Raw genomic sequence first — 26,588 nt, forward strand, 5'->3', positions numbered from 1 at the left:
TACTTAGGAAAATCCCTTTGGCATAGAATAGTTTATTATTTTTGGGTTTATTTGGGTGGCACCTTATAGACCTTCATGATGATACATACCAAGATAGAATAATTGCGTTTTAGTTAAACCCTATTGTAATTAATGAATAACTAAACATGTCGGCAAACTAAAATGGGGAATCAAGTTATCCAACACACAACAATTAGGGTTCCAAAAATTGGGTAATCATTACTTTTTTTTAACATAGTCATAGTTTGATTGGAGATATAGTTCCTAATACCCAAAGAATAATGGTCTTTGTTCAAGTTTAATTTTAGTTATTTACCCTAATGATAAAGACTTGGATTTGGGATTCATGCCATTTTGGTAAATGCCTCTAATCATAGAATTTGAAGTGGAAATAAGCACATGATTGCCAACAAACACCAACCCTACTCTCTCTTACCATAAAAATATAACTATTGGTCCAAAATGTGGGAGTTAGGTGATTTTACAATAAATAAAGTTCATTGTAGGTTGATATTGGACTTGATTGCTTCCCTTCCTATTAGGAATATTAAAAACATTACTTCCAACCTTTTTATTTATTTTAGAGTAAATTATCAAAAATAGTATTCGAAAATTTGCATTGCTGATAAAACGAATTTTAAAAGATACTAACGATAAATAAGTTTCTGAAATATTTAAAAATATAACAAAAAGAATTATATATTAAATATATATTTTAAAAATAAATTTAGAGATCAAATTTTGATATAAATTTTTTAAATTATTATTAAAAAATAATTTATTTTCATTCTTAAAATTTGGTAAATTTTTATCAAGTGATTCCTTTTAAATTTTTTTATTGTGAATAACTATATTTTTTTGAAGAAAAAAAATCTAAAAATCAAATTTTGTTCTGTTTTTTCTTTTACATTTTCTAAATATTTATTCAAATATTACTACAAAAATTTAAATTTAATGTATAAGTTATTTGTTAAATATAAATTTTTTTGTTACTTACAAAAAACATAATATTTATTAATTTTTTTATCATATTTTCAAATCATTCATGGGATGTTTTGTTGATAATATCTTTCAGTAATTTTTTTGGTCAATGACTAAATTTTTCGAATACCAAATTAGTATTTAATCCTTTATTTTAATGTAATAAGTTTAAATTTGATGTAATGATATAATAAAATTCTATACTATATATTATGTAATAAAAAAATATTTTTAGTTTAAATAGTTTCCATTAAAAATAGTTAATTTTATTATAATTAACACGATAATATATGAATTTGATTTGTATTTTCCCCTAAACTTTGCTATATGTCATAATCACAACATGCGTTTTTGCCTCTCACATTGTGGTCCAAATTTTTTTTACCATGGTCTTTGCTTATGATCTCCTCAACTTCATTTGGCCATAATCAAAAGCAAAAAGAAAATGCTTGAGGAGAAGAAAATGCTTAGTTATTTTAAATAAAAGTAGTAATAATGACATTTTAAGAAATGGACAAGGGAACACTCAATGCAAGATAATGCATGTTATTTTAATTTTGTGTTGGTATCCTATATATATATTGAATTCAATTTAATAATAAGCATAAGGAAAATAAAAATGTTGTATGGTAGCAGATGTTATTTCTAATAAAGGTTATAACCTCCACAAGGTACCTACACATCTTCAAATAAGTTATATTGCTTGACCTTTTCCATATTAAATTATTAAGATTTGATTAGATTGATTCATCATATATGTCATGTAGTCCTGCTTAGCGGTAAATATTAATGCTCTCTAAAAAAAATAAAAAATAAAAAGTACACAACATTTATTAAAAATTAACTTGTTATTAAAAATAAAAATAAAACACTGTAAATTTTAAATAATAAATCTAAATTATTTATATAAAATATAATAAATAAAAAAAATTAAAATTTGTTTAATTTAACAAGAGTATAAGAATTAGCTTCTTATGTAGATGAGTTCTGCTTAGCTTATTTTTCTATGTATTATTATCCTATATTACCTCCACAGGTACATTCACATCTTTAAATAATTTATATCGCTTGACCTTAAATTATTAAAATTTGACTAAATAGGTTCATGTATGTCATGTCCTGCTTGGTTTATTATCCTTTATATATATATAATCAACTAATTAATTTTAATAGTTTATTTTAAAATGTATATATACAAATTCTTCTTAGATAGATGTAACATTTACATTTGCTATTAATAAATAACGAGGAAGCTAATAAGTGCGATCCAGTTAGCAAACATATATAACTTCCTAGGTTTAGAATTAGAAGAAATTTTATTATAATATTTCATCTTTCAGTTACATGGTTATTATTTCAACCGAAAAGGAAAAGTCCATCACTACATACATTGTGGTCATCATTATCAATTCATTATTATTTATAACAAATTTTGATTAGTTTTAAATTAAACTCTGTGAAAAGGCATAGAGCCGGCTCAATCAAGTGATTGTCATTGTAGTGAATCCTAAGTTAGAAAAAGGAAAAATCTCATATCACAATTCATAATTTAAGATTAGCGAAACTTCTATTTAATTTCTATCTTTTATTATTTTCATTTTATCGTGAATTTAAAGGGTATAGATAGAAAGTTCTATTTGTACAATTAACCAATTTGTGCAATAAAAAATGTGGGATTATTTATATTTGATATAACCAACTTGAACTTGAGTTGGTCGAGTGATTACATCACTTATTCGCTTAAATAACTGTCGGATATTTAAATAATTTTGTTTTATATATATAACAATTCATTGACCACTAATAAATCTGTAAATAAAATTTAAATTTATGGCCAATTAATTTTTAGCATGTCAAAGTCAAACTATAAGATACCTAAAAAAAAAAAATTTATATTTCATATTTTCAATAATGTCCTTGGTCAGTACTTTCCTTAAAAATAAAATAATATTATGGGACAAACCGTTAACACATACATATGCCATATTTCCAATTATATGATATCTGCTCAAATTAATAAAATTATATGAAAATTCCTAAACATGCACCATACAAAATAATTTAAAAGCTAATGATTGACCATGTCTAAAATAGTGAAAGAGAAAACAAAAGAATAAAACTTAATAGGCATCACTATTATGGTATCTTCACCTAAATCAAATACTATAGGCTCTTATTTTATTCATTAATAATAAGCCAAACTGAAATGACTACGATATGTAACCCACAAAATATGAATAAAAATACATATATTGCTGTATTATTAGAAATATATATACATGTTTAATAATTTACATTTATTAATGCAATATGCATAATGTTGTTGCATTATTAATTAAATTCGTTTGAAATATATATGGTTCTATATTATCCTTATTTTTCTAATATTAATCATTATAACAAAAACTTTAACATATTTACCTACCGTTCATACTTATTATTTTTTATTCTCATCATATAAAGTTATAAACACATGTTAAACAAACTATATATGTGGATTATGTGCTTATTATCATCAAACAAAAAATAAAATATTCGTTGAGGATATAAAGTTTTTCAATTAAGATTTCTTTCCAATAATTGTGTCTAATATATAAATATAAGAGTCCATACTTGTTAAATGAATAATGGATTGGAACGTAAATCTCATAAATTGAATCCTAAAGGTAATGGTGGTAAAATGAACAAAATCAACATCTTTTTCTTTCTTATATATATTTTGTTGTTTATGATATCTCTCAATTCGATAGGTAAAAAATTAATTCGTCATAAATCTGAACTCCACTTAAAAGTTTGTTATGTTATTAGTAAATGAATTGTTGCATTTACAAGGTTGAATTCGAGTTCCGACAAATTCAAATTGATTTTTATAAGATAAGAAGAAAAAAAAAAAGTTGGGCCTAGTGGATCAAATTGATAGAAAACACCTGGTTGGGCCGATGATGTAAGATGAATCGGTCACATCATGAGTCACTTGTAAACCGTGGCGGCATGCCCTTCAAAATCTTCATATTTTCATTCTCACTTTGTCATGACTTGTAAAGGACCATTTGACACTATTGCCATTCCAACTTCCCATTTTTGCATTTTGCCCAAGTCAAACCAAGCAACCCCTTAAAGGCTTAAACCAAGAAAAAAAATTCACAACTTTTAATGACACCACTAAATACGTTCAAGCCATCTTAATGTGCCCCGTACTTTATTCCATTTGTTATGGAAAAGAATTCTCTTAATTTTTAAATTATTTTATTAAATGTAATTTTATTATTTATTTTTTTATATTTTTTATTTCATTTAAAATATACGATGATAAATTACATTTGACTAGTATTTAATTAGTATAAATGTTAGATTATCTTTAATATTAATTTATGTATATAAATTTTAATAAATATAAATATAAATATAAATTATTATTCACCAAATACTAACTAAAAATAATAATATTACTCTTTCAATCAAAAACCAAAATTATTAAAAGGATCCCTTTGACCTCAATATTCTTGCTAATTTCAAAACAACCCCTGAAATTTCAACCCACCACTCTCACCATGCCACCCAACCAAGGACAATCCCGTCATTTCACCTCAAACCTCCCTATTTAAGTTCCAAAACTCACCAACGCGGATCCACACTTCACTATTCTACACCACCCTTCTCCGATCCAAATCACCACCACCACCGCCGGTGACCGAGTACCGAGCGAGTTTCGAACTCGGAACTCAGTCCCCCTTTCCTTCACCTCCTCACACACACCACCATTTCCATTTCTTTCAGAAATTCCAGAACTTTGTTCTTGTTCTTGTTCTTGTTCTTCTTCAAAGCTCCATCGACAACAACAATGGGTGGTACCTCAGAACTAATCTTCAGAGGCCACGAATCGCAACCAATCAACGACGACTACTCCCCAAAACCAAACAAGCGATGGCTCTCATTCACTCTAAACCCCATCAACTACCTCCTCCGCGAGCAGCGCCTCCTCTTCACCCTCCTCGGAGTCTTCATCGCCACCGCCTTCTTCACTCTCCTCCCTTCCCACAACACCAACCTTAACCAATACGACACCGTTCCGATCCCATACTTCACGCAACACGACTCAGTCTTCCCAACGAACCACCAGAGCAACCGCCACGTGGCAGCAGTTCATTCCTTCGGGAAAGTGCCGCTTGGAATAAAGAGGAAAGGCCTGAGAATTGTTGTCACCGGAGGAGCTGGGTTCGTTGGGTCCCACTTAGTGGATCGGTTGATAGCGAGAGGGGACAGTGTTATCGTTGTTGATAATTTCTTCACGGGGAGGAAGGAGAACGTGATGCACCATTTTGGGAACCCTAGATTTGAGCTTATACGACACGACGTCGTTGAACCCTTGTTGCTTGAAGTTGACCAGATCTACCATCTTGCTTGCCCTGCTTCCCCTGTTCACTACAAGTTCAACCCCGTCAAGACTATCATATCCTTTTTCTCTTCTTCTAATTTTCTCTTTTCCTTTCAAAATATTTCACTTTATTCTCACTAATTCATTCATTCACAATAAATAAATTGATACATAATTTGATTTGATCTATTTAGTGGTTTTTATTTTAATTTTTAAGTCAACGTAGCTAATTTTCTGAAAGAAACAATTTTATTTTCTTTCTTTCTTTTTTTAAATTCTAAATTATGAAATTTCTACTATTTGAGCTAGTTTAGCTGGAAATTGATATAATTGTATGGAATTTTGATGTGAATATTTTATTATTCAAAATCTGAAGGTTGGCAAGATTAGGGAATAATTAATTGTTAATTGATGATTGGTTTATGATTGTTTGGAGTCCTTGACGGTGATTGTGTGTCCACAAGACGAATGTGGTGGGAACGTTGAACATGTTAGGGCTTGCAAAGAGAGTTGGAGCCAGATTCTTGCTTACAAGCACCAGTGAGGTTTATGGAGATCCTCTTCAGCACCCTCAGAAGGAGACTTACTGGGGCAACGTTAATCCCATTGGTAATTTTCTTAATTTAATTTAATTTCTTATTTCCATACATGTTTTATTGTTTAAATTTCGCTAAAAAATCTGATTTGTACAAATTAATTAGCATTTATTACATATACTATATACCATATTTGGCGACGACAATACATGAGATTTCTGTCTGCATCGCAATAGCTTTTTTCAAATTTTTGTCTCCAAGAGTCTATATATTTTATATTTATTAAAAAAATTGAAATATAATATATGATAATTTTTATTTTGTTTATTAAAATGGAAAAGACTTATTTTGAATTGGGTGAGATTTCGGACAAGGAGTGATGGCTGGGTCAGGGTGGTCTTTTTACCTTCTTTATTGAGAACGAGGTCTTTTTTGGTGAGGGGTTGTTGAGTTGATGGACACGTGGAGAATTGTGAGAGGACCACGTAATAGACGGGGCCGTGGGGGGAATTTTCAGGGGGAGAACGGGAGAAGAGAAGGGCGTAGTAGCCTCTATCATGGGAACGGGGATCCCGTGATTTTCGGGTCCACAAAATTTCAATGGCTCAGATTTTCTGTTGTTCTCTTCTGATGGACGGTCACATGAGAACCTCAAGGGAAAAACAAAACCCCCCGCCGTAAAAAGAGTGAAAAAATTACAGAGCAAGAGAGTAATGGCTTCTTCAAGATTAGTGGCGTCAATGGTTAGGTAGAATTTGGTTGGATCTGTGATTTGATTTCAGTGTCTGCTGGGGGTTAGGGGGGTAGCACTTGCACAAAATTGACATGGGACATTGTCATTGATAACCTAACTTGTTTTTAAAATACAGGATATTTAATTTTAGTAGTATGGTTGAACTAGTTTATGTCTAAAGCTAAGATATAACTTATTTAATTAATCATGGAAAAAATAAGGATTAGCTGGTTTTAAGCTGGAAACAGTATATAATTAAAAGTTATGTTACTGATCTAGTAAAATATTGGTTCAAAGAATAATTTATTCAATTGCGCTAAGCAGATACTATTTAGACATTAGTATTTTCCAAAACTAGTATTATTATTTATTTATGCAATTTAATTAAATGTGTGGGATGTGGGCGTGACAGGTGTGCGAAGCTGCTACGATGAGGGAAAGCGTACGGCGGAGACGTTGACTATGGACTACCACAGAGGAGCCGGTGTGGAGGTCCTAACAACAACACTATCCAATCCTCGTTCTCATTCAACTTTTTATTTCCATTGCATTCAATTCACTTGGACTTATTCTATTTATAACATTTATTATTTTAATATTTTCCAGGTTAGAATTGCTAGGATCTTTAACACCTACGGTCCCCGAATGTGCTTAGATGATGGACGTGTAGTTAGTAACTTCGTTGCTCAGGTGGGTCCTCCTTTTTATTTCCATTGATTTTTCAAACCAAACTAATTCTTCAAGTATTGTTTAATAAAACTAGACACACGGAATTATATATAATAAAGTGCAAACGTTATGAAAATGATGTGTAAACCAAACCGTGTTTATTAGTTAAGGATTTGATCATTTGAGAGTAATGGGTTGTTGCTGTTGGCCCTATCTGTTTACCTAATTTTAAATTGTCTTTGTGTGTCTAATGCAGGCACTAAGGAAGGAGCCAATGACTGTTTATGGAGATGGCAAGCAAACAAGGAGCTTCCAATATGTATCTGATTTGGTAAGTCAAAATAATTCACATCACTTTTTTTTTTTTATCTACATCCTATGGTTGCTTCCACTTTGCTTCTAATGAAATCAAGTAACTATAACATTTTAGAAATAAATTATGATTAACGTACTTTTGTAGCCAGCATTGAGTTGGTCTTAGTCTTATGTAAACTCATTCCCTCACTGATTTTCGAATTTAGTTTGTTGGGGGGTCTTAATAATTAGAATTAAAAGAAAACTTTCATCTTTGAGTCAGATATATAAATTCATTTAGTTTTTATGATAGAGACATAAACTATTTTTGTTTGGAAGACAAATTCAGACGAAATATATGTTACTTGTATTGGAAGGTTTGTATTGAGAATAGATATTTGCATATTTATATATAGAAAAAATGATACTTGTTTTGGGTGGTTGGCTTGAGAATACATAAATATCTATATATTATATATCCCTATGGTACTTGTTTATGAGAAGGTTGGATCTGGGGATTCCATGTTACTTCTTTCTTCTAGTGAACGGTTTTAAATGAGGTTTGACCCCATGTGATTCCTGCAAAATTATCAGAAATAACTCCTTACTTTCTGCAAAAGGGTCTTTTCTGATTTCTCCCTCATAAGAGTAAGAGTAAATGAATAATAAAGGATGCTGCTTTGCATGTGTGTGCTGGTGTTTTTTAATGACCCAAATGCGATGCTCGTACTCGTGTCACTCAAGAAGCATTGCCATGTGACTCCTAACGAGCGTTGAGGCCCCCCCAACTGGACCAGCCTCTTCTTGTAATGGCAGTTTCCACATTACTATTTTCATAAAATAAATTTCTCTGATTTATTTATAATAAAAATAATCATCCTCGTGAATTGTAAATTAAAGTACCAACATCGTGTGTTAAGGTGAATGCATGAAGTGTATGACTAACATGTATATTATAGTATTCTCTTATCCAAATCATTTTTTTATTTAAAATTTTGTTCAACAATATGGATTGTTTGATTAGTTTAATTTAAAGATGTTTTAGTATGTTTTCCCCTCTACTAATTGCTCAACCAATGCACTAACTATTTAATTAGTTTCAAAATTAAATTAATATATATTTGATACAAATACATTGATCTGAAAAATGTATTTAAAAAAATGATAGTAAGGGAGGTACTAAATAATTCATTGGTGATTATTATATTTGGATACTGTCCTAGATCAGTGAGTGAGATTGCTAATGTACCATCCGAATCTAAGATAAGATGCTGCTGTTTTGATGTATTAATGTGATGTTGGTGGTAACAGGTGGAGGGTCTAATGCGTCTTATGGAAGGAGAACATGTGGGACCTTTCAACCTTGGGAACCCCGGTGAATTCACCATGCTTGAACTTGCCAAGGTAAAAAATTTTTGGCTCTTCTTTTCTTGTGCAATTATAAGTCATGTTAAGAGTAGATATTTCTAAACTAGCTATAAGAAATTGGAGATTGTGAAAATTCTTTTGCTTGTGATATTATCTTTTGGTGAATAACTTTAGTACTTTGATTTTTCTTTTCTTCAGTCGGTGGAATCATTAGGTTCAGTCTCATTCACATAAATGATGAAGCCCCCATTAATTGAATGCATGAATATGTGACATAATTAACCTCTATTGTGGTGATTGTGATATATCTAGGTGGTCCAAGAAACAATAGACCCAGATGCAAGCATAGAATACAGGCCCAACACAGAGGATGATCCCCACAAGAGAAAGCCTGACATTTCCAGAGCTAAGGAGCTTCTTGGCTGGGAGCCCAAGGTCGACCTCCGGAAGGGACTCCCTCTCATGGTTTCCGACTTCCGGCAGCGCATTTTCGGCGACCACAAGGAAGGTTCAACTGTGGCCTAATTTTATTACTGCTTTGGGTTGGTTTGGAACCATCTCATAGGTTACCCCATGGTTTTTGAAAAGGGAAAAGAAAAAAAAGATATAGTAACTAAAGGATTAAAGACACTTAGTGTGTTTTGATCCGCCATATCCCTTCTTCAATGTCCATTAGTCATAGCAGCAAAGTGAGCTCAACTTGAGTGTCCCCTCTTGTCAATTTATTATAATGTCAATCTTTTATAGTTTATATGTTGGGGGGTTACCCCCCTCTTTCAAGATTAGTAGCCAGATATGATTACATTTCTTAAGTTTCAGCTGTCTTATATTCTTTTACTATATAAATTTTTAAGCTTTTTTTTTATGGGATGTAATTGCAATGTTCTGAGGTTTTGAATCTACAATAAGTTGACCTAAACGTAGTTTCGGCATATTGGTAGTTAAATCCCTGAGAGGAAAGTAATCCAAATACTGGGAATCAAATGTACTATGACAAATCAAGATAAATTTGGACCATTATAGTATTACATTTAGTAATTTCAATTAAAATTATCTTGGTACTTTTAAATCGTTACCGTGTTAGAAGTATACTTGCTTAGCTAGTTTCTTGCACTATTATTAATTGCTACGAGCATGTGTCAACAAAGTTAATATCAAGCTTTTCTAATTTTATCATTTTACTAATATTTTTTTAGAAGTGTTTTTTACCCCAAACTTACCAATTGTTTTCTTTTGGGGTCAGACAAACTAACTGATTTTCTTTGGACAGGAAACTAACTGGTTTTGAGCCACAAATGTTTTGCTTTGGTTTTGGAATCAATTTGGACCCATTGTGTTTTTGGTGCAATATTTGGACTCACGTTTTGTTTATGCTCTGAAGGGAAAATAAAAACAATTTCCAAACCAACTTGGGTTGGTCGTCAGCTCACTCGTCCGCTTAAGCAAGTGTCGGGGGTTCGAATCCCGCCTTGTGTATGCAGCAATCCATTGGCCAGCGACAGACCCTTAAATGGAGCTCCGATCCGCGACGGATTAGTCTTTGGCCTGTCGGGTTGAGGGATACCGTGGACCAAAAAAAAAAAAAAACAATTTCCAAATATTTGTAGGTAAATGGACATATGATACAAACTTTTTCCAAAAATAGACACCCAAAAAAAAAACTCTTTCCAAAAATTAAAAGAAAATCTTTTTCTTGGAAGTAATATTTTTCAAAACAATGTTACCTGAATTGCATTACAGATACTCCATTTTTTTTTATTATTATACTTAACTTATTCACTCTTAACCATCAAGTTATCCACGGTAAGAATCAAATCAATTAAAATTTTACATCTCATCTAATAATAAAAATGAATATGTCCATTTAACATACAATAAATTGTAATTACAAACAAAATACTTTTTCTCTTACATTGATGAGTGACGTAAATAGCGACGTCCTTTGACCTCGGCAACAAAGTTATTTTTGTCATTGGTTTGTTCTAAAAAAGCCTCAAACCCTGCCTTGTTAGCATGGTTGTCAAGCCAGCTTATGATGTCTTTGAACACAATGTCGATGTTTTCATCAGGCTCCCCTGATGTTAAGCCATGCCACATTCCAGGGTACAATTTCATGGTCTTGTCTATGCTACTTGCTTTTTCATACAATGTCTTGCTTACTTCTGGATCTGTTACTGTATCTGCATCTCCATGCAATACTAAGAATGGCAATGTTACCTGTTCAAAATTCGGGTAGCTTTTGTTTCAATTATTTCTTTTCTACATCAAACAATTGAACATGGATAATACACATATAGTTGCCAAACATTTTATAAGCTTACACTTCATTTAGTATTCGATTGGATGTAGATGCAATTTCAATATAATTCATATATAATTATTGGTATGTCTTCTATCAGCTTAAATTTTTTAAAAAAGTGATTCCATAATATAATATCTGAATTTCTATAATCTAAATGTATAAAGTTCGAACCTTGTTATCCAAAAAAAAATAGAGCATAAAACAAATAAAAAAATCTATGTAAATATCATGCAAAATCCACAAAAAAGTTCTTACGTAAGGAAACGTGTTAAATATATAATTATTTATACATCTTGTTCGCAAACAATTAGGTTAAATTACACAGTTGGTCCTTACACTTTTAGTGAAATTGCAAATTGGTCCATACACTTCAAAAATTTGTAATTGGGTCCCTAAAAAGAATCAAAATTTGTAATTTAGTCCCCGCTAGTAAAAAAATGTTGATTTAATAGAATATTCTCAGAATATACTGAGAATATTCTGTTAAAATAGAGAATATACTGAGAATATTCTGTTAAATCAAACACTTTTTGAACGATGGGGACTAAATTGCAAATTTTAATTCTCTTTAGGGACCCAATTACAAACTTTTAAAATGTAGGGACCAATTTGCAATTTCACTGAAAATGTAGGGACCAACTGTGTAATTTAACCCGAACAATTATCTCGCATAGTTTAAAAAAAGCTGGAAACTCAGGTGCAGTCGACTTCATATGAAGTTGATATTTGAGAGTCGTTAGATGAAAAATCATTTAACGGCTCTCAGATATCAACTTCACGTGAAGTCGACTTCACCTGAGTTTTTGCCTTAAAAAAATAATTAGAAAATGTCAGAGTTGGACAACGTACTTTAAAAATGGGAAATGCTAGTTGTACAATATTAATCAGCCTTTAATCAGCCTTTAATCAGATTTAAATAATATTTAATTATTTTTTTAGTGTAACATGTTCCTATTTTGTAGATACATATCTATAATTAGATTTTAATTTAAATTTAAATTTTAAAACCTACCCACTTCATTGGTGGTTACGGTGACTTTGCTTTACTTTTGTAACTTCACGTAACAGATACAGTTTTTTAAATTCCTTATTCTACGGGATATTCACACGCATTAGTGAATCCCAAACCAAAAAGGACGCTGCCAGCTGAATTCTCCATCTCGTCTTCATTGGTGAAGACCATCACCACCTTCCAGCTGAAGCACTCTCTCATTTTGCATTGGTGAAAGGTATCATTATTTTCCACACATGTGTTTATGTAATTTGTTAAGAAATATCATGTTCAATATTTTTAATTATATTTTAATTTAAACATAAGAACACTCTGCTGATTTAATTGGAACAAGGTTGATCTTATTTAATTTTATTAATAAAGTTGTTGCAAATAAAGTATATAATCAACAATTAATTTAAAAATTATGAATGGTCGAATATAATTATATACATAAACTAAAATATTTTCAATTGTAGTTTCTTTTTCAATTGTAACATATCTAAAATATTAAGTTATACAAAAAATATTTTTAAAACACATCCAAAATCATAAATCTAAAATTTAAATTTAAACATTAAAAAATAATTGTAACACATCTAAAATTATGAAGTTATACAGAAAATATAAAATCATAAATCTAAAATCTAAATTTAAACATTAAAAAATAATTGTAACACATCTAAAATTATGAAGTTATACAGAAAATATTTTTGAAACACATCCAAAATCATAAATCTAAAATCTAAATTTAAACATTAAAAAATAATTGTAACACATCTAAAATTATGATGTTATACAGAAAATATTTTTAAAACACATCCAAAATCATAAATTTAAAATTTAAATTTAAACATTAAAAAGACAGCGTTGTAAATGAGTGCCGAAAAGGAGGAAGGCAGCGTTGAGGATGAGCGCGGAAGAGGATGAACGACAGCGGATGATGACTTCTCGATGTGCACCTCTGAGTTTTCCATGTGCGCAATTTTCGACATGGCGCAAACGTGACTTCTCTGCTTCTTTGAGTGTTTTGTACGAGTTTAATTAATAATTTGATAGTTTAAGGTTTATTTTATATTTTTAAAATCAAAATTTTGAATTTTGAATAATTTGATTTTTAGATATGTATTTAAATTATAATATATTAATAATTAAATATATTAAATCTGAAACAAAAATTTAAATTTTAAATTTTAAATTTCAGTTTTTTTAGATTGTATTTTGAATGTGTATTTAATTTTAAAAAGACAACAAATCTATTCATAATTTTTAGTTGTGTTTGTTTTAATTTTTTTTAATTATTGTAATAAAAGGCTGAATGTTGTACGATTTTTAAAGGATACCTAGTTGAACCGTTTAAAAATAAGCTTGTTCTAAAAAAGCGTAGTGTAATAATAGTAACTTCAGTAAGTAACCAAATTAGTATGCATTTTTTATGCACTCAAAATTAGTAAAAAAAGTTGTTGAGAAATATGAGATCAAGTTATCCAGCTAGAGAATCAAAAAAAGGTTTCACTACATGATGATGCCAAATTAGTATCCATAATAATAACATTAAATGTGCTAATTAATCACCTGCTCTAACGAGGCTTCAACATATAAGCTTGTTCTCAGCATCTCTAATCCCGTTTTCAACCTGGGCTTGTCTTGGTATATCAACGTGTTTTTCCTTATCTGCAATCATATCATCATAAAATTATAAAAAAAAAAAATTTTTTTGACACAATAATTAACTATTGAAATTTTCCATTAAAATATTAAATTTATGAAGAAATCTCACAAGTTCTCTTTTTGTAGTGTCTTTGAATGCTGAATTGATGACATCCTTTGAGGGAACTATTTTGCACTTTGGTATAATATTTTCCACACTAGTCAACAAGCTTACCACCATTGGATTTGGCTTTACTTTCTCTGAAATCTGCCACATAAATATATTTAAATATTTGCATAATAATACTTTAATTTCTTCATCAATCATATTAAGTATATGCAAAAAATTAATTATTATATAAAATTATAAATTTAGTGTTCATAAAAAATTTTGATTATGCAATTGACCACAAATTAAATTAGGTTTAATTATTCTGTTAGTCTCTATAATTTTACCAAATTTGTAATTAGGTCCTTATACTTTTATTTTCAGTTAAGTTTTTACACTGTTTTTAATTTTATAATTAGGTCATTTCTAGTATAAACAATATTAGAGTTATTAACTGAGTATTTCTTCGCAAATTGAAAATATTCATAATTAAAAATCTAATTAGATCTTTGACCGCATGTATTTTAAAAAAAATATTTCATTAATTTTAACGTTTTCAACATAAAAAAGACCTAATTATAAAATTAAAAATAATGTAGGAACTTAATTATAAAAAAAATAATAATATAGAGACTTAATTGTAAATTTGGTGAAATATATGTACTTTACTAAAAAATATGTAAAGTACATATAAAAAAGTTTAATTATTCAGTAATAACATATTAGATTAATCTATTATAATAAGTTTAATTATTCTATCAACTAATTATTTTATTAAAAAAATATGTAAAACATATAAATATATATTGATACCTTGCACATTGGTGCAACAAGAACAGCACCATCCCAGAATGAAGGATATTTTTTATGAATAAGTAAGGCCACTGCCCCTCCCATTGATTCCCCATATAAAAACTTGGGCTTTTCACTATACTCTTCAAGCACTGAAAATTCCAAATAATTAATTAGCATGTTTAATTTGAATGCTTAATTTCCAAATATAGAAAAATGGAATGATAATAGGGAATTATTACCACAAATGGAGTTGAAAAATTGAGAACAGTCATTGACAATGTTTTGAAAGTTGCTAATGTAACAACGAATACCCTCTGAATGTCCATGTCCTTCATAATCCATTCCGAACGCTGCATATCTTGCACATGCCAACCTCTCTCCACATTCTACATTCAATAATGCAACCATCAAATTCAATAACCAACAATATATATATGTTTTGATGCATTGACAGTGTTACATAGTCGTGTAATCAGAATCATTTTCTTAGATAATTATTTATACGGTTAATGTAAAAATTAGTTATTTTTGTTAATGTGATGTTATATGATTGGATGCACGTGTAAAAAAAATTTATACTAATAGTGTATCAAAATTAAATTATATATATTACACCAATTTTCTGATTCTTAATGTGACAATCAAACAAGGAAATTATTATTTTTTATTTAGAGTTGAGTATATAATTTCTAATCCTATTATGTATATGATCAATCTCTTTTTCTCTATAAAATTAAAATTTATTTTGAATATAAGACACCTGTTTTTTTTTTTTTTTTGATAAATGTTTTTTCGAATGAAAATAAGCTCAACACACTAAGTGGAGCAACAAAAGAAATACATAACCAATTCATAAAAGCCATAAAATCCTGCTATGCCCGGCAACGCCATCAACCACCAAATGAATCACTCTTGGTCCATTCGTCGTAGTTCATAATGGTCTTCTTGATGACAAACTCCACACTTGTTTCTTGATTATTAAAGATTCTATCATTGCGTTCCACCCAAATGTTCCAAATCACTGCAAAGAACCCCGACAACCATTTATTCTGATCTTGTTTCCGCTTATACCTACTGGTCCACCGCTCAAATAACTCCCTTATTGTACCAGGAATAGGCCACACCTCCCCAAACGACCTCAACCAACTGCACCACACTTGCCACGTTAGTTCACATAGGAGAAACAGATGCTCCACCGACTCTATTTCCTTCTTGCAAAGAGCACAGATATTATCACTGGGCCTAATGACTCCTAGTCTACTCAACCTCTCCTTAGTATTCACTCTGCCAATAAGCACAAACCACCCAAAAAGCTCAATTCTCGGCGGTACCACTCCTTTCCATACTGCACTTGTGAAGCTGTAACTCGTAATCTCATCCGACAGAGATTCCAATTGTAGGACGCGCACAACAGACTTGGTCGAAAACACCCCTTTACTATCACACTTCCAAACCAAATTATCATCTCTACCAGCTGACAACTTCACAGGCCTTAACTGCTCATGAAATTGGTTGACCAGTTCCAGCTCCCATTGGAACATCTCTCTTCGCCACTGGAAATTCCATATCCACTCAAGTCCATCCCAAAATCCACAGTCCCCAATCATGGATCCTTGCTGATCCGAAATAGAGAATAATCTTGGAAATAGAGAATAATCCACAGTCCCCAATCATTTATTATTATTATTATTATTTTTTTTTTTTGATAAATGTATCATCAATTTATGTTGAATTAGTCAGGTAAGGGCAAAGTGTGATATGAATATATGATGTGTCACAAAATATATGTTTAATGTATAGTTACTTATTTAATTTAAATGTTTCATTTAATATGAATGGTTATTGTTCTGGTTATTCAGACTGGGCAAAGAATATGTTTTAGCTAGGAGCGTATGAATTTCTATGGAGGAATTTAAATTTTTTACTTGTAACAAGAGAATAAACATTTAATTTGGTCCATATCTATTCACACAAAGAATAATGTAATTTTTAACAATAAAAAAGAGATCAATTAATTTTTGTTATTTTGAGACTATATATATATTATGTTCCGTCTATTAAAATTTCTGTCACATATTAAATAAACATTAATTTAGTAACAGATTTTATTTGTAATCTATGAATTTTTATTTGTACCAAAAAAAGGGGAGAAAAAATGTGCATGCAACAGAAATTGATGATCTCGAAATGCACCTTATCTTTATCCTCATGGGGGTTAAAAGGGTAAAAATGAAAACGAAGAAAAAGGTAAGAGCATGATTTAAAGGGAAGAGAGTTTGCATTTTTTTCAATGAGATAAGATCATATAAGATAATGAAATTATATTATATGATATTATGTCGGTTTCAGCAGAGATCAGAGATAAGATACGATAGCAGATTCATCAATCATACTATGAACTTGTATGCTTCCATTTGCTGCTGAATAAGAAGAGATGGTTGCTTAGCATGCAAACAAATTATTTTTGTATATAATAATATGTTAATATTATAAGTATGATGAGGAGTACCCAAATCTCACATCGAACAAACAAAAAAAATAAAAAATTTATAAGATAAAAAGTTTATTAATTTAGTTTTTTAAAATTTTGAGTTTGATGTAATTTTTTTTTAATTTTTTTTTAAATTTTTTCGATAATAAAAAATTTTTCACGGTGGTTCAACATATTATTATATACTTTTATTTTTTCCGATCGATCGAGCTTGGAGTAGTGTGAATAATGTATAAAACTTACTTTGATTTTGTATGAATTTTTCAGCTCTAATAAAAGTAGTCAAAACAATAAATATAATAATATTCAATTAAATAGAAAAATAAATTATTCTAATAAAAATATTTGTAAATCTTTAGTCAAATCGTTCAAACTAATTAGTTTGCATTAAATAAAATAATATAAATAAACTATGTTAGTTATACGTCAAGAAAAGTTTACTCCTGTTAAATAAAAATACCCTAACAAAATTTTTTTTGTCATTAAATTTTTTTTACCAAAATATTTTTTAATAAATTATTTTTTTATTAATTAAATTATATTTTTATCAAAATATTGTTAAAAAAAATTTAATAATTAAATTATTTTTTTTATTGAATATCTACATGGCATATAGTTACGTACTAATATTGTTTTGCTAAGCGGTGACCCATGATTTGCATAAGACGTAGTGTCACTATTATGTGATCAACAATTGGTGGAAAACCTAAATAAGTAACTACTAGAGATTTGGTTTTCTGAAATTTGACCCAGCTAGGGACCCTACATACACTCAAAATTTTGTTTAGATATAAATTTAATTATGTATAACTTTTAGCCACATTTATTAAAATTAGTAGGATATGTGAATGCAAAATATATTTCAAAATAAAATTAATGACACCTTGTTTATTGAAAATGTGATTTAAGACAATGTATTATTTTTCATTAACAATCAAATACCTAAGTCTTGGCTTAAAAATGAGACTAATCAACTAATTAGTGGGGTCATAAATAATTGTCACTATGTGTTTGTGTTCTAGGCGTGTAAGGAATAATATTATTGTGATTTATTTCCCAACCAATTAGCCCATCATTTTTCCAGAGATCAGAGCTTTATTATTTGAACGATTTTAATCATTAATGGTGGAAAAATTCAAAATACCAAATGAAAAAGGAAAGAAACAAACAAAACAAGATAAATTGAAAAAAATAATTAAAAAAAGAAAAAAGAGAAAAAAAAAAAAAGAAGAAGGAAAATGTGTTAATTACCTCTCATGAAGTTACTGCATTCCATTCCATAACCTGCAATAATGTTGGTAACATAACTCACTAAGAAGAAATGATATTTAAATGTAAATAAAAAAGAGAAAAGTTTGAAGAGAAAAAAATAATGAAAAGAGAAAACATTAACATACTCTATATTTTGAATGCAATTATGCAAACAAATAATGTTGGATTCTTAATAGTCCATTTAAATAAAATTGTTCAAGAAAATTATTTATCTGGATTATTAGAAAATAACATAATGTATATCTTCTTCAAATACATGGATTGGATTTCAAATGTAAATTCTTCATCATCCCAATGAATACTTATTTATAAACAGAGCAACCAATACAATATGCTACAAAATTGTTTTGCTATAAAAAGAAATTAAAAGAGAAATAATGAACCATGGCAAAGAAAAACAAGGGCCTTGGGTGAAGAAACTGGCAACCATCTGCATGTGAATAGCTTCTTTCCCCTTGAGTTCTTCCTATATTCCTGATGAATGAGAATTTAACAAAACTAGATTGTTAAATGTTGAATGAATAAAAGGTATCATAAGATTAGAAGAATAAGAAAATATGCATGAGAATGAGAAAGAAAAGGGATATACATACCTCTTGATATGTGAATTTTGACTCCATCAAAAGACAAAAACCAAAACCAAATAAGCCTATGAGACTTTGATGATGATGTTGTTGTTGGTTGGATTTAATATCTATTCACAGATCTAGTAAGTTTTTCTTAATGCTTATAACATTAATGTTAATGAAGAATGGATAGGCCTTTTTTCATGTATATGGCACCTTGCAAAAGGACCATGAAGAGAAAGAGATAGAAAGTTGATTCCTTTTTTTGAAGGTGTTCTTTCTTTTTCAAAGGGCAAAGGACTTCTTATACGTTGAGTAGTGATTCTATATGGGAGAAGATGGAGGACCAAAGGAGGATTAATCTATTTGCCAAACAGAATGAGATGGCAGATAGAGTTTTTTTTTTTTAATTTTTCAATAAAGGGATTTCTTTTTTGTGCATAATTCATAATTGTGTGTGTTTGTGTCTATCCGTAGAAGAATGAGGTGGTGGAGTTTTCTTTTCTTTATTTAAAAAAAAAAGGCCAAATCTGAATCCCAATTTCCAACAAATAAATTTGTGGATATGACGCAATTGCACCCCAACATTGTCGTCATAGTGTTTGGCATCTCTCTCAACAAGTGTTGAACTTTCTTTATCCAATTAACTGAGAGATTTATTTGATAAAAAAAATTATGTTTAGTAATTAAGATAAAATATAGCCACAAAATATAGAAAGCTGTAAAGATAAATACATATTCCAGAACACAATTTTTTTGTCCTTGTATATCAAAATTTGGAACTATATAAGAACTAACATTTTTGTGGCTATTTATACAATTCATATGCATTTTGGAATAGTACCACTTTCATTGTTAAAAATTTTATTGTTCTTTTCTCTCTTTCGTAACAAATAATTTTCAAATATTGCAAACTAACTTTAATATTTAGTATTAACATTGGCAACTTTCAGTAAATATAATTTCTGTTAAACTTATCTCTCTGCTTAACAAAATAAACAAAAAACTGATAACTTTTTTTCCCTCAACACAAACAACTAAGTAAACAGTAATACAACTATGAAAATCTCTCAAGAATAAGTACATATTTCCCTGTCACAATCCAAAGGGAAAATGTACTCCAAATATAAATGTTCACTCCCGGAAGAAGGGTTTTGTACCAATCCCCAATAAAACTAATCAAACCAAGAAACAGACAAGAAAATATCTTGCAGAATAATCGTAAGAGGAGATCCATTCATCCATTTGAGACCCTTTCATGCTCTGGTAGACTCTCTGCATTACCTTAGAAATGAAGGTTTACTGCATCTAATTTTCTGTCTCCACATCTAACAATTGTATCTTAAGATGATCTAGCATGGTCAGCTGCAGCACAGATAGCTGAGACTAAACTCGCCATACCAATAGCCTGTGTATAGCTTCGTGTCCCGACAGAAACGGCTGCACCAGCCACAGCACCAGCAATCAAGCCATTTACCTGTACAATTCAAAAGAAATTTTCATAAACGCAATGAACTTTATTCATGTGATCTTGTTCAGAGTGCTAAGTGCCTGGGTATGCAACCATGTAAAGTACACACGACCACACCCTATATCGATTCTTCCAACAAACATGTTTGATGCTGTCACAAACAAACACGATTCTAAACATCTTTGATACTAGCACAGCAGACTTTCACATTAAGTAGGTTTGTTTGAATCACTGATCACATGTACTGCATTGTCAGAATATAAAAAGATCACCCAAAAAAAAAAAATCAGAAGAGCATAGAAGGGAGGCATAAAAGCAGTCAACAGAAGTGAACTTACAAATAGATCCATTAAGCAATGCAACTAACACAGATAAATTTGCACAAAAATCAGTATGCAATGGTGTGTCTATTGACACTATACTGAAATTGATACTTAAACATATATGCAACTGGTACAGGAATGGATACTAGATACATGTTAATCTGAATTAATAGTTGGTTCATTATAGAATAGGGAAACCTACTACCCTCCATTCCTTAGTGCATCCAATACATTGATTTATAAATTAAATAAAATAAAAACAACCATCAATATGGGTGGACCTTCCTCTCATCCTACACTTACCCAATCATTCTTCTTCCTGTACCTCTGAACTCCACACCTAGTGATGCTGAATACTCCAGCTATAACTCCTAAAACCCCAAAATCAAGGAACCTTAATCAGTGCTAAAAAACATGAACACACAACTCAAACACATTTACCACGTTTCTTTTTTCTTAGCTCAATAATAACCAATCTCAATTACCACATCGAAACCCATACTTGCCAACTGATTTTATCTGTAAAATAGCACCCCCAATAAAATCAACCCATCAGCACCATAATTCACACATAAAAGGAAAAAAAAAAAACTTTTCTTTTTCCACATTACCACATAAGAAGCTTTGTTAATGCCGCTAAGACCTGCACCAAAAAAAAAGGAAGAAAATTGAATACTACAAGTTGACGATTCCGAATCAGAATTGAAATTAGGGTTTTAGATGTTCACATTACTTTGCTGATTAGCATCGTAGGGACCAATACACATTCCCCAGATTGCACCTGCCTGAACGACAATTCACAATTTCTGATATAAACAACAAAGAAGAAGAAGAAGAAGAAGAAGAAGAAGAGAGGTGGAGTAAAACGAAGGTTACCGTCCCAACGCGAAGGATAGACTCAACGGCGAGTGAAGAGCACGGAACGACGCCGTATATGTCGTCTTCCATGGACTCAGCTATTGACTAAATCGGAGTCAAATAAAAAAAGACAGTAAGAAACTGTAACCATTATTTTTTGGTGTTTAAATGGGCCTCTAATTGGGCTCAGGCCCAAACATAACGAACTAGAGTGGCGAAGTAAAACGGCAACAACTGTCTGCGTTTCGGAACACCAAAACGAAACCCTAGCTGGATACGAAAACAAAAACCCTAGCTTATATTGGGAGAAAGGAAGCCTCTCTTGTCAGCAGCAACACAAGCTACTACCTTGTGCTTCGGAGAGAGAGTGAGAAGAGAGAGAAAATGAGCCGCGGAGCAGGAGCTGGTGGAGCGAAGGGGAAGAAGAAGGGAGCGAGCTTCGTGATCGATTGCGCGAAGCCCGTTGAGGATAAGATCATGGACATCGCATCGCTCGAGAAGTTCCTTCAAGAGAGGATCAAGGTCGGAGGCAAAGCCGGTGCTCTCGGCGATTCCGTCACCGTTACAAGGGACAAGTCCAAGATCACCGTCACCTCCGATTCCAGCTTCTCCAAGCGGTACCTGTTTCCTTTTTTTAATTATTATTTTAGTCGATTGTGCTTATTTTTATTTAGTTATGCTGCGATTTTGATTCATTTCTTTTATGCTAATGAGTTTATTGTAACGATAAATATATTTTTTTCCCTTAAACTATATGTTAACAAACTTGTGGTTCTGTTTGCTGAGATTCACAGAGAATCATAGGCTTAGGTCAGATTTAGGGTGAATGAATTAGGTAATTTACACAGAGTATTGTACTGAAATTATAAATGACATTTTTATCCTTCTGATTTTGTTCTTGGAAGAAAGTTAGAATATGCTTCGAATTTGTATTGGGTTTTTGCTTGTTGGTTTTATGGAAGCTTTGATGAAAGGGGAAAACATAAAACTAAAAAAATAAAGCTTATCGAAACAGACCCTAATTAGCTAAAGCTTCTTGAGTATGCTTTTGGCATTCTACAAAATCATGAGTTTCTTAAGTAGCTTTGGGGTGTCTGATCTCGTAAATGATGTAAAAGTAATGAGGTGATCACATTGGAGTATGCTTCATTTAGCTGTACCCTTAAGTCTTTTAGGACCATAACCGTTGACTATTAGACAGTGTTCTCTGCCCCTTGGTTTAAGTTGCGACCCCGTTATGTTTGTTCCCCAAGTTGTCATGTATTTATATGTAGCTTTTCTGCAAAATGAAGGGATTTTCATCTCATCAAGCTTCAATTGTAATGAGGATGGTATTATTCTCAATGCTTGGCGATAGCATACTTTATTATGATGCTCAGTGCTTTATACATAATTAACAGTTTCATCCTTTCTTTTGTCATAGTTATGATCTGTGTGAATGTTAATCTTTCAATGTTTTATTTCATGAACTATACGATGTTCTGATTGAGAAGTGATAAACTGTTCTAATAGTTCAGTATTCATTCCATTAACATTATCAATGTATTTGCATCTTAATAATTTTCTGTCGGTATAAGTCTTCAATGTCATCTTGCTTTTTAATTTTCCCTGCTTAATTATTTTTTCCTTTGTTGTTAATCTCATTTTGCAGATACCTGAAATACTTGACTAAGAAGTACTTGAAAAAGCACAATGTGAGGGATTGGCTTCGTGTGATCTCCTCCAACAAGGACAGGAATGTGTATGAGTTGAGATACTTCAACATTGCCGAGAATGAGGGTGAAGAGGAAGAGTGAACAATCTAGTTTTCTGTCACAAGACATTATCCATTAGGCGTATTTATTGTGGAGTCTATCTAAATCTATCTGTTGTGTTTTTTGGTTAACTTTGTGACTGGTTGCTTCAGAATTCCTGAATTTATTTTCGAATCAACTTTTTGTCCCAATGAAAGCTTGATAGTAATTTTTTGAGAGGTTATCATGAAAATTTAGTACTCGCATCCTTAACATCACCAATTCACGAGAAATATAATTTTGAACATCCAAATTAATCTGACTTGAGAAAAGTAAGCAAAAAGACAAGTACATATCTGATGTTTGAGAAATTAAGATGATGAGGTCCCTGAACATTTATGCTAAATAAGCTAATTTCAATCTAGTTTTCTAACTAATTTATTGCAGTAGAATCACATCAAAATTTTAGCAGTGTGTTCAAATCACAATGAAGCATACTAAACCAGAGAAGAAATATACTGTATAATCAATGTCTTATATCATGAAGAGAAATTAAGAGAATTATTTATGGGATGAATTAGTTCTCTGCCCCCTAACTAAGCAGCACCACGCACCTATGAGAGGTTTCATAACGAAGAAAGCAACAATATTGATACCATGGACTCACCCAACTCTTAACCTACGCCACCCCACCCTTGAATCCTTCGTGTGGAACAACCTCATCCGCTCAACTACCCTCCAACCACCACTCTCCATCTACCTCCGCATGCGCCGCCATGCCATCGTCCCAGACCTCCACACTTTCCCTTTCCTCCTCCCTTCCCTCACCCACCTCCCCCTTGCGCACTCTCTTCACGCCCACACCTTCCTTTTCGGCCTCCACACTCATCCATTTACCCAAACCTCCCTCATTGCCATGTACTCTTCCTGTGGATGCCTCAACTCTGCACGCCAAGTGTTTGATGAAATTACTCTACCGGATGCCCCCTCTTATACCGCTGTAATTCATGCGTATTGCAAGGGTGGTATGGTAGATATTGCTCGGAGGATGTTTGATCAGATGACTGACAAGAATGTGTTGTCCTATAGCTGCATGATCAATGGCTATGTTAAGTGTGGTGAGCACGCGGCTGCGCTCGGTTTGTTTCGCAATTTGCTTGCGTTGGAAGGTAGTGGAGCAGGTAGTGAAATCAAGCCGAATGAGTTCACTTTCTCTGCGGTGCTGTCTGCTTGTGCAAAACTGGGTGCACTTCAACATGGGAAGTGGGTTCATGCTTATATTGGTAGGTGTGGAATGAGGATCGATGTTGTGTTGGGGACAGCTTTGATTGATATGTATGGGAAGTGTGGGGATGTTGAGAGGGCGAGATGCGTGTTTGATGAGATTGGGCATGATGAGAAGGATGTGATGGCTTGGAGTGCAATGATCTGCGCTTTTGCGATGCATGGGCGAACAGAGGAATGCCTTGAGATGTTTGGGAGGATGGTTGATGATGGGGTGAGTCCTAATGCTGTGACATTTGTGGGTGTTCTTTGTGCTTGTGTGCATGGTGGGTTGGTTAGGGAAGGGGATGAGTTTTTCAAGAGGATGGTGACTGAGTATAGTGTTAGACCATTGATCCAACATTATGGATGCATGGTGGATTTGTACGGAAGAGCAGGGCGCATCGATGATGCTTGGAATGTGGTGAAATCGATGCCTATGGAGCCTGATGTGATGATATGGGGTGCTCTGCTTAGTGGGGCTAGGATGCATGGAGACATTGAAACGTGTGAGGTATCGATAAAGAAGCTTCTTGAGTTGGATCCTTCAAATAGTGGTGCCTATGTGCTTCTTTCTAATGTGTATGCAAAGCTTGGAAGGTGGAGGGAAGTGAGGCATTTGAGAGAGCTTATGGAGGCTAGGGGAATCAAGAAAGTTCCAGGATGTAGTTTGGTGGAGATCGACGGCGTTCTTCATGAGTTTTTCGTGGGAGACGATTCTCATCTAGAAACACAAGATATATATAGGATGCTTGATGAGATTATGAAGAGGCTGAAGAGGCAAGGTTATGTTGGTGACACAAGTGAGGTGTTGCTTGATTTGGATGAGGAAGGAAAAGAGTCTGCGTTATCTCTTCACAGCGAAAAACTTGCAATTGCTTATTGCTTCCTCAAGACAAGGCCAGGCACCACAATAAGGATTGTGAAGAACTTGAGGATTTGTAAGGATTGTCATGTTGCAATCAAGATGATGTCTAGGGAATTTAACAGGGAGATAATTGTTAGAGATTGCAACCGTTTTCACCATTTTAAGAATGGGGCGTGTTCTTGCAAAGACTATTGGTAAGTACAATAGAGAACTCGGCTGTTTTCCACGTTAAAATCTCAAAACAATGAAGAAAAGTTTGGTCAATCATTTCGTTTTTAGTTAGAGTTCTCAAATCAAGTCATGACATGGTAATATTTAGGGTTTAAGTTGAGTGATTAATTGATTGGAAGAGAATTGGAAGGAGTGATGTCCATAATCATCCAATTGGATTACTCAGTGAGTCTCTGATTCTTACATGAGATTTGGACACTATTAAAGTCCCTTAGACCTTAAAGAAGGATATGAGATAGATGTCCAAGTAAAGTAATGAAGTTTCTGCATTTTTCATGAGAAGGAAGGCTTAAGAGGGGTTAAAACTAGAAGCTGGAAGAAGCTACTAACCTTGGCTCAATTAACAACTACAGTGATATTTTTTTTTATCATTAGTGTACATGCATTATCAACTTGCTTATGGTTTTACATGAGACAAAATAAGGGAAGATGGTAATTGTACTGTTGTAACAAATGATTATAATAACATTTCAACGAAAAAAGAGTATATTTATCTTGGATTACAGTTTACTTTCATTGTCCTTATGATTTAATAGAGAAAAGAACTGATTGGATGTACTTTTTATGTCTTTACCCTTCAATGAAATGTTTTCTTATTAGGTTTGGATTTAAAAACTAATTTGTGAGCTTCCTATTGTCTCATTCTAACTTTATCATCTAAACTTGGCTCAATTAACAGTATATATATATATATATATATATAGTGTAC

The 26,588-nt window shown here is 31.8% G+C and overlaps 5 protein-coding genes across 6 annotated transcripts; 3 read left to right on the top strand and 2 right to left on the bottom strand.

Annotated features, from left to right (window-relative positions):
• Window positions 1–4,486: 4,486 nt before the first annotated feature.
• Window positions 4,487–9,875, top strand: LOC112728548 (UDP-glucuronic acid decarboxylase 2). 2 transcript variants are annotated; one of them, XM_025778731.3, is made up of 7 exons: window positions 4,487–5,431; window positions 5,818–5,965; window positions 7,038–7,117; window positions 7,232–7,315; window positions 7,551–7,625; window positions 8,900–8,992; window positions 9,269–9,875. In XM_025778731.3, the coding sequence occupies exons 1-7, from the start codon at window positions 4,823–4,825 to the stop codon at window positions 9,479–9,481; spliced, it is 1,302 nt and encodes a 433-aa protein (XP_025634516.1). In that variant the 5' UTR covers window positions 4,487–4,822; the 3' UTR covers window positions 9,482–9,875. The 2 variants fall into 2 exon arrangements, with proteins under 2 accessions (XP_025634516.1, XP_072066330.1); XM_072210229.1 differs by having other exon boundaries at window positions 4,618–5,436; window positions 5,823–5,965.
• Window positions 9,876–10,771: 896 nt separating this feature from the next.
• On the bottom strand, window positions 10,772–19,416 carry LOC112728549 (caffeoylshikimate esterase). Its single transcript, XM_025778732.3, has 8 exons — window positions 19,160–19,416; window positions 18,950–19,040; window positions 18,546–18,578; window positions 15,043–15,189; window positions 14,822–14,952; window positions 14,030–14,167; window positions 13,825–13,923; window positions 10,772–11,173 (listed from the first exon to the last, which is right to left on the bottom strand). The coding sequence occupies exons 1-8, from the start codon at window positions 19,184–19,186 to the stop codon at window positions 10,865–10,867; spliced, it is 975 nt and encodes a 324-aa protein (XP_025634517.1). The 5' UTR covers window positions 19,187–19,416; the 3' UTR covers window positions 10,772–10,864.
• A 623-nt stretch (window positions 19,417–20,039) lies between these two features.
• LOC112728550 (outer envelope pore protein 16-4, chloroplastic) lies at window positions 20,040–22,056 on the bottom strand. The gene is made up of 6 exons (XM_025778733.3): window positions 21,803–22,056; window positions 21,660–21,711; window positions 21,538–21,569; window positions 21,412–21,445; window positions 21,230–21,297; window positions 20,040–20,609 (listed from the first exon to the last, which is right to left on the bottom strand). Exons 1-6 carry the CDS (start codon window positions 21,872–21,874, stop codon window positions 20,475–20,477), a joined length of 393 nt encoding a protein of 130 aa, XP_025634518.1. The 5' UTR covers window positions 21,875–22,056; the 3' UTR covers window positions 20,040–20,474.
• On the top strand, window positions 20,609–23,770 carry LOC112728551 (large ribosomal subunit protein eL22z). Its single transcript, XM_025778734.2, has 2 exons — window positions 20,609–22,401; window positions 23,436–23,770. Exons 1-2 carry the CDS (start codon window positions 22,169–22,171, stop codon window positions 23,578–23,580), a joined length of 378 nt encoding a protein of 125 aa, XP_025634519.1. The 5' UTR covers window positions 20,609–22,168; the 3' UTR covers window positions 23,581–23,770.
• Window positions 23,771–23,904: 134 nt separating this feature from the next.
• LOC112728546 (pentatricopeptide repeat-containing protein At3g62890-like) lies at window positions 23,905–26,389 on the top strand. Its single transcript, XM_025778729.2, has one exon. The coding sequence runs from the start codon at window positions 24,134–24,136 to the stop codon at window positions 25,844–25,846; it is 1,713 nt and encodes a 570-aa protein (XP_025634514.1). The 5' UTR covers window positions 23,905–24,133; the 3' UTR covers window positions 25,847–26,389.
• Window positions 26,390–26,588: the final 199 nt, after the last annotated feature.

The sequence above is a fragment of the Arachis hypogaea genome, chromosome 12 (genome assembly GCF_003086295.3).
Source record: "Arachis hypogaea cultivar Tifrunner chromosome 12, arahy.Tifrunner.gnm2.J5K5, whole genome shotgun sequence".
Taxonomy (NCBI): domain Eukaryota; kingdom Viridiplantae; phylum Streptophyta; class Magnoliopsida; order Fabales; family Fabaceae; genus Arachis; species Arachis hypogaea.

What these genes read in the sequence shown, in the direction of transcription:
- LOC112728548 (XM_025778731.3), top strand. Translation starts at nt 4,823, where the DNA reads ATGGGTGGTACCTCAGAACTAATCTTCAGAGGCCACGAATCGCAACCA. An exon ending in TCAACCCCGTCAAGACTATC is followed by an intron (nt 5,432 to 5,817) that starts ATATCCTTTTTC and finishes TTGTGTGTCCAC; the next exon opens with AAGACGAATGTGGTGGGAAC. An exon ending in TTAGTAACTTCGTTGCTCAG is followed by an intron (nt 7,316 to 7,550) that starts GTGGGTCCTCCT and finishes TGTCTAATGCAG; the next exon opens with GCACTAAGGAAGGAGCCAAT.
- LOC112728549 (XM_025778732.3), bottom strand. Translation starts at nt 19,186, where the DNA reads ATGGAGTCAAAATTCACATATCAAGAG. An exon ending in CCTTGTTTTTCTTTGCCATG is followed by an intron (nt 18,579 to 18,949) that starts GTTCATTATTTC and finishes ACATTATTGCAG; the next exon opens with GTTATGGAATGGAATGCAGT. An exon ending in ATTTTTCAACTCCATTTGTG is followed by an intron (nt 14,953 to 15,042) that starts GTAATAATTCCC and finishes TGGAATTTTCAG; the next exon opens with TGCTTGAAGAGTATAGTGAA.
- LOC112728550 (XM_025778733.3), bottom strand. Translation starts at nt 21,874, where the DNA reads ATGGAAGACGACATATACGGCGTCGTTCCGTGCTCTTCACTCGCCGTT. An exon ending in CTATCCTTCGCGTTGGGACG is followed by an intron (nt 21,712 to 21,802) that starts GTAACCTTCGTT and finishes ATTGTCGTTCAG; the next exon opens with GCAGGTGCAATCTGGGGAAT. An exon ending in CAAGTATGGGTTTCGATGTG is followed by an intron (nt 21,298 to 21,411) that starts GTAATTGAGATT and finishes TTGGGGTTTTAG; the next exon opens with GAGTTATAGCTGGAGTATTC.
- LOC112728551 (XM_025778734.2), top strand. Translation starts at nt 22,169, where the DNA reads ATGAGCCGCGGAGCAGGAGCTGGTGGAGCGAAGGGGAAGAAGAAGGGA. An exon ending in GATTCCAGCTTCTCCAAGCG is followed by an intron (nt 22,402 to 23,435) that starts GTACCTGTTTCC and finishes CTCATTTTGCAG; the next exon opens with ATACCTGAAATACTTGACTA.
- LOC112728546 (XM_025778729.2), top strand. Translation starts at nt 24,134, where the DNA reads ATGAGAGGTTTCATAACGAAGAAAGCAACAATATTGATACCATGGACT.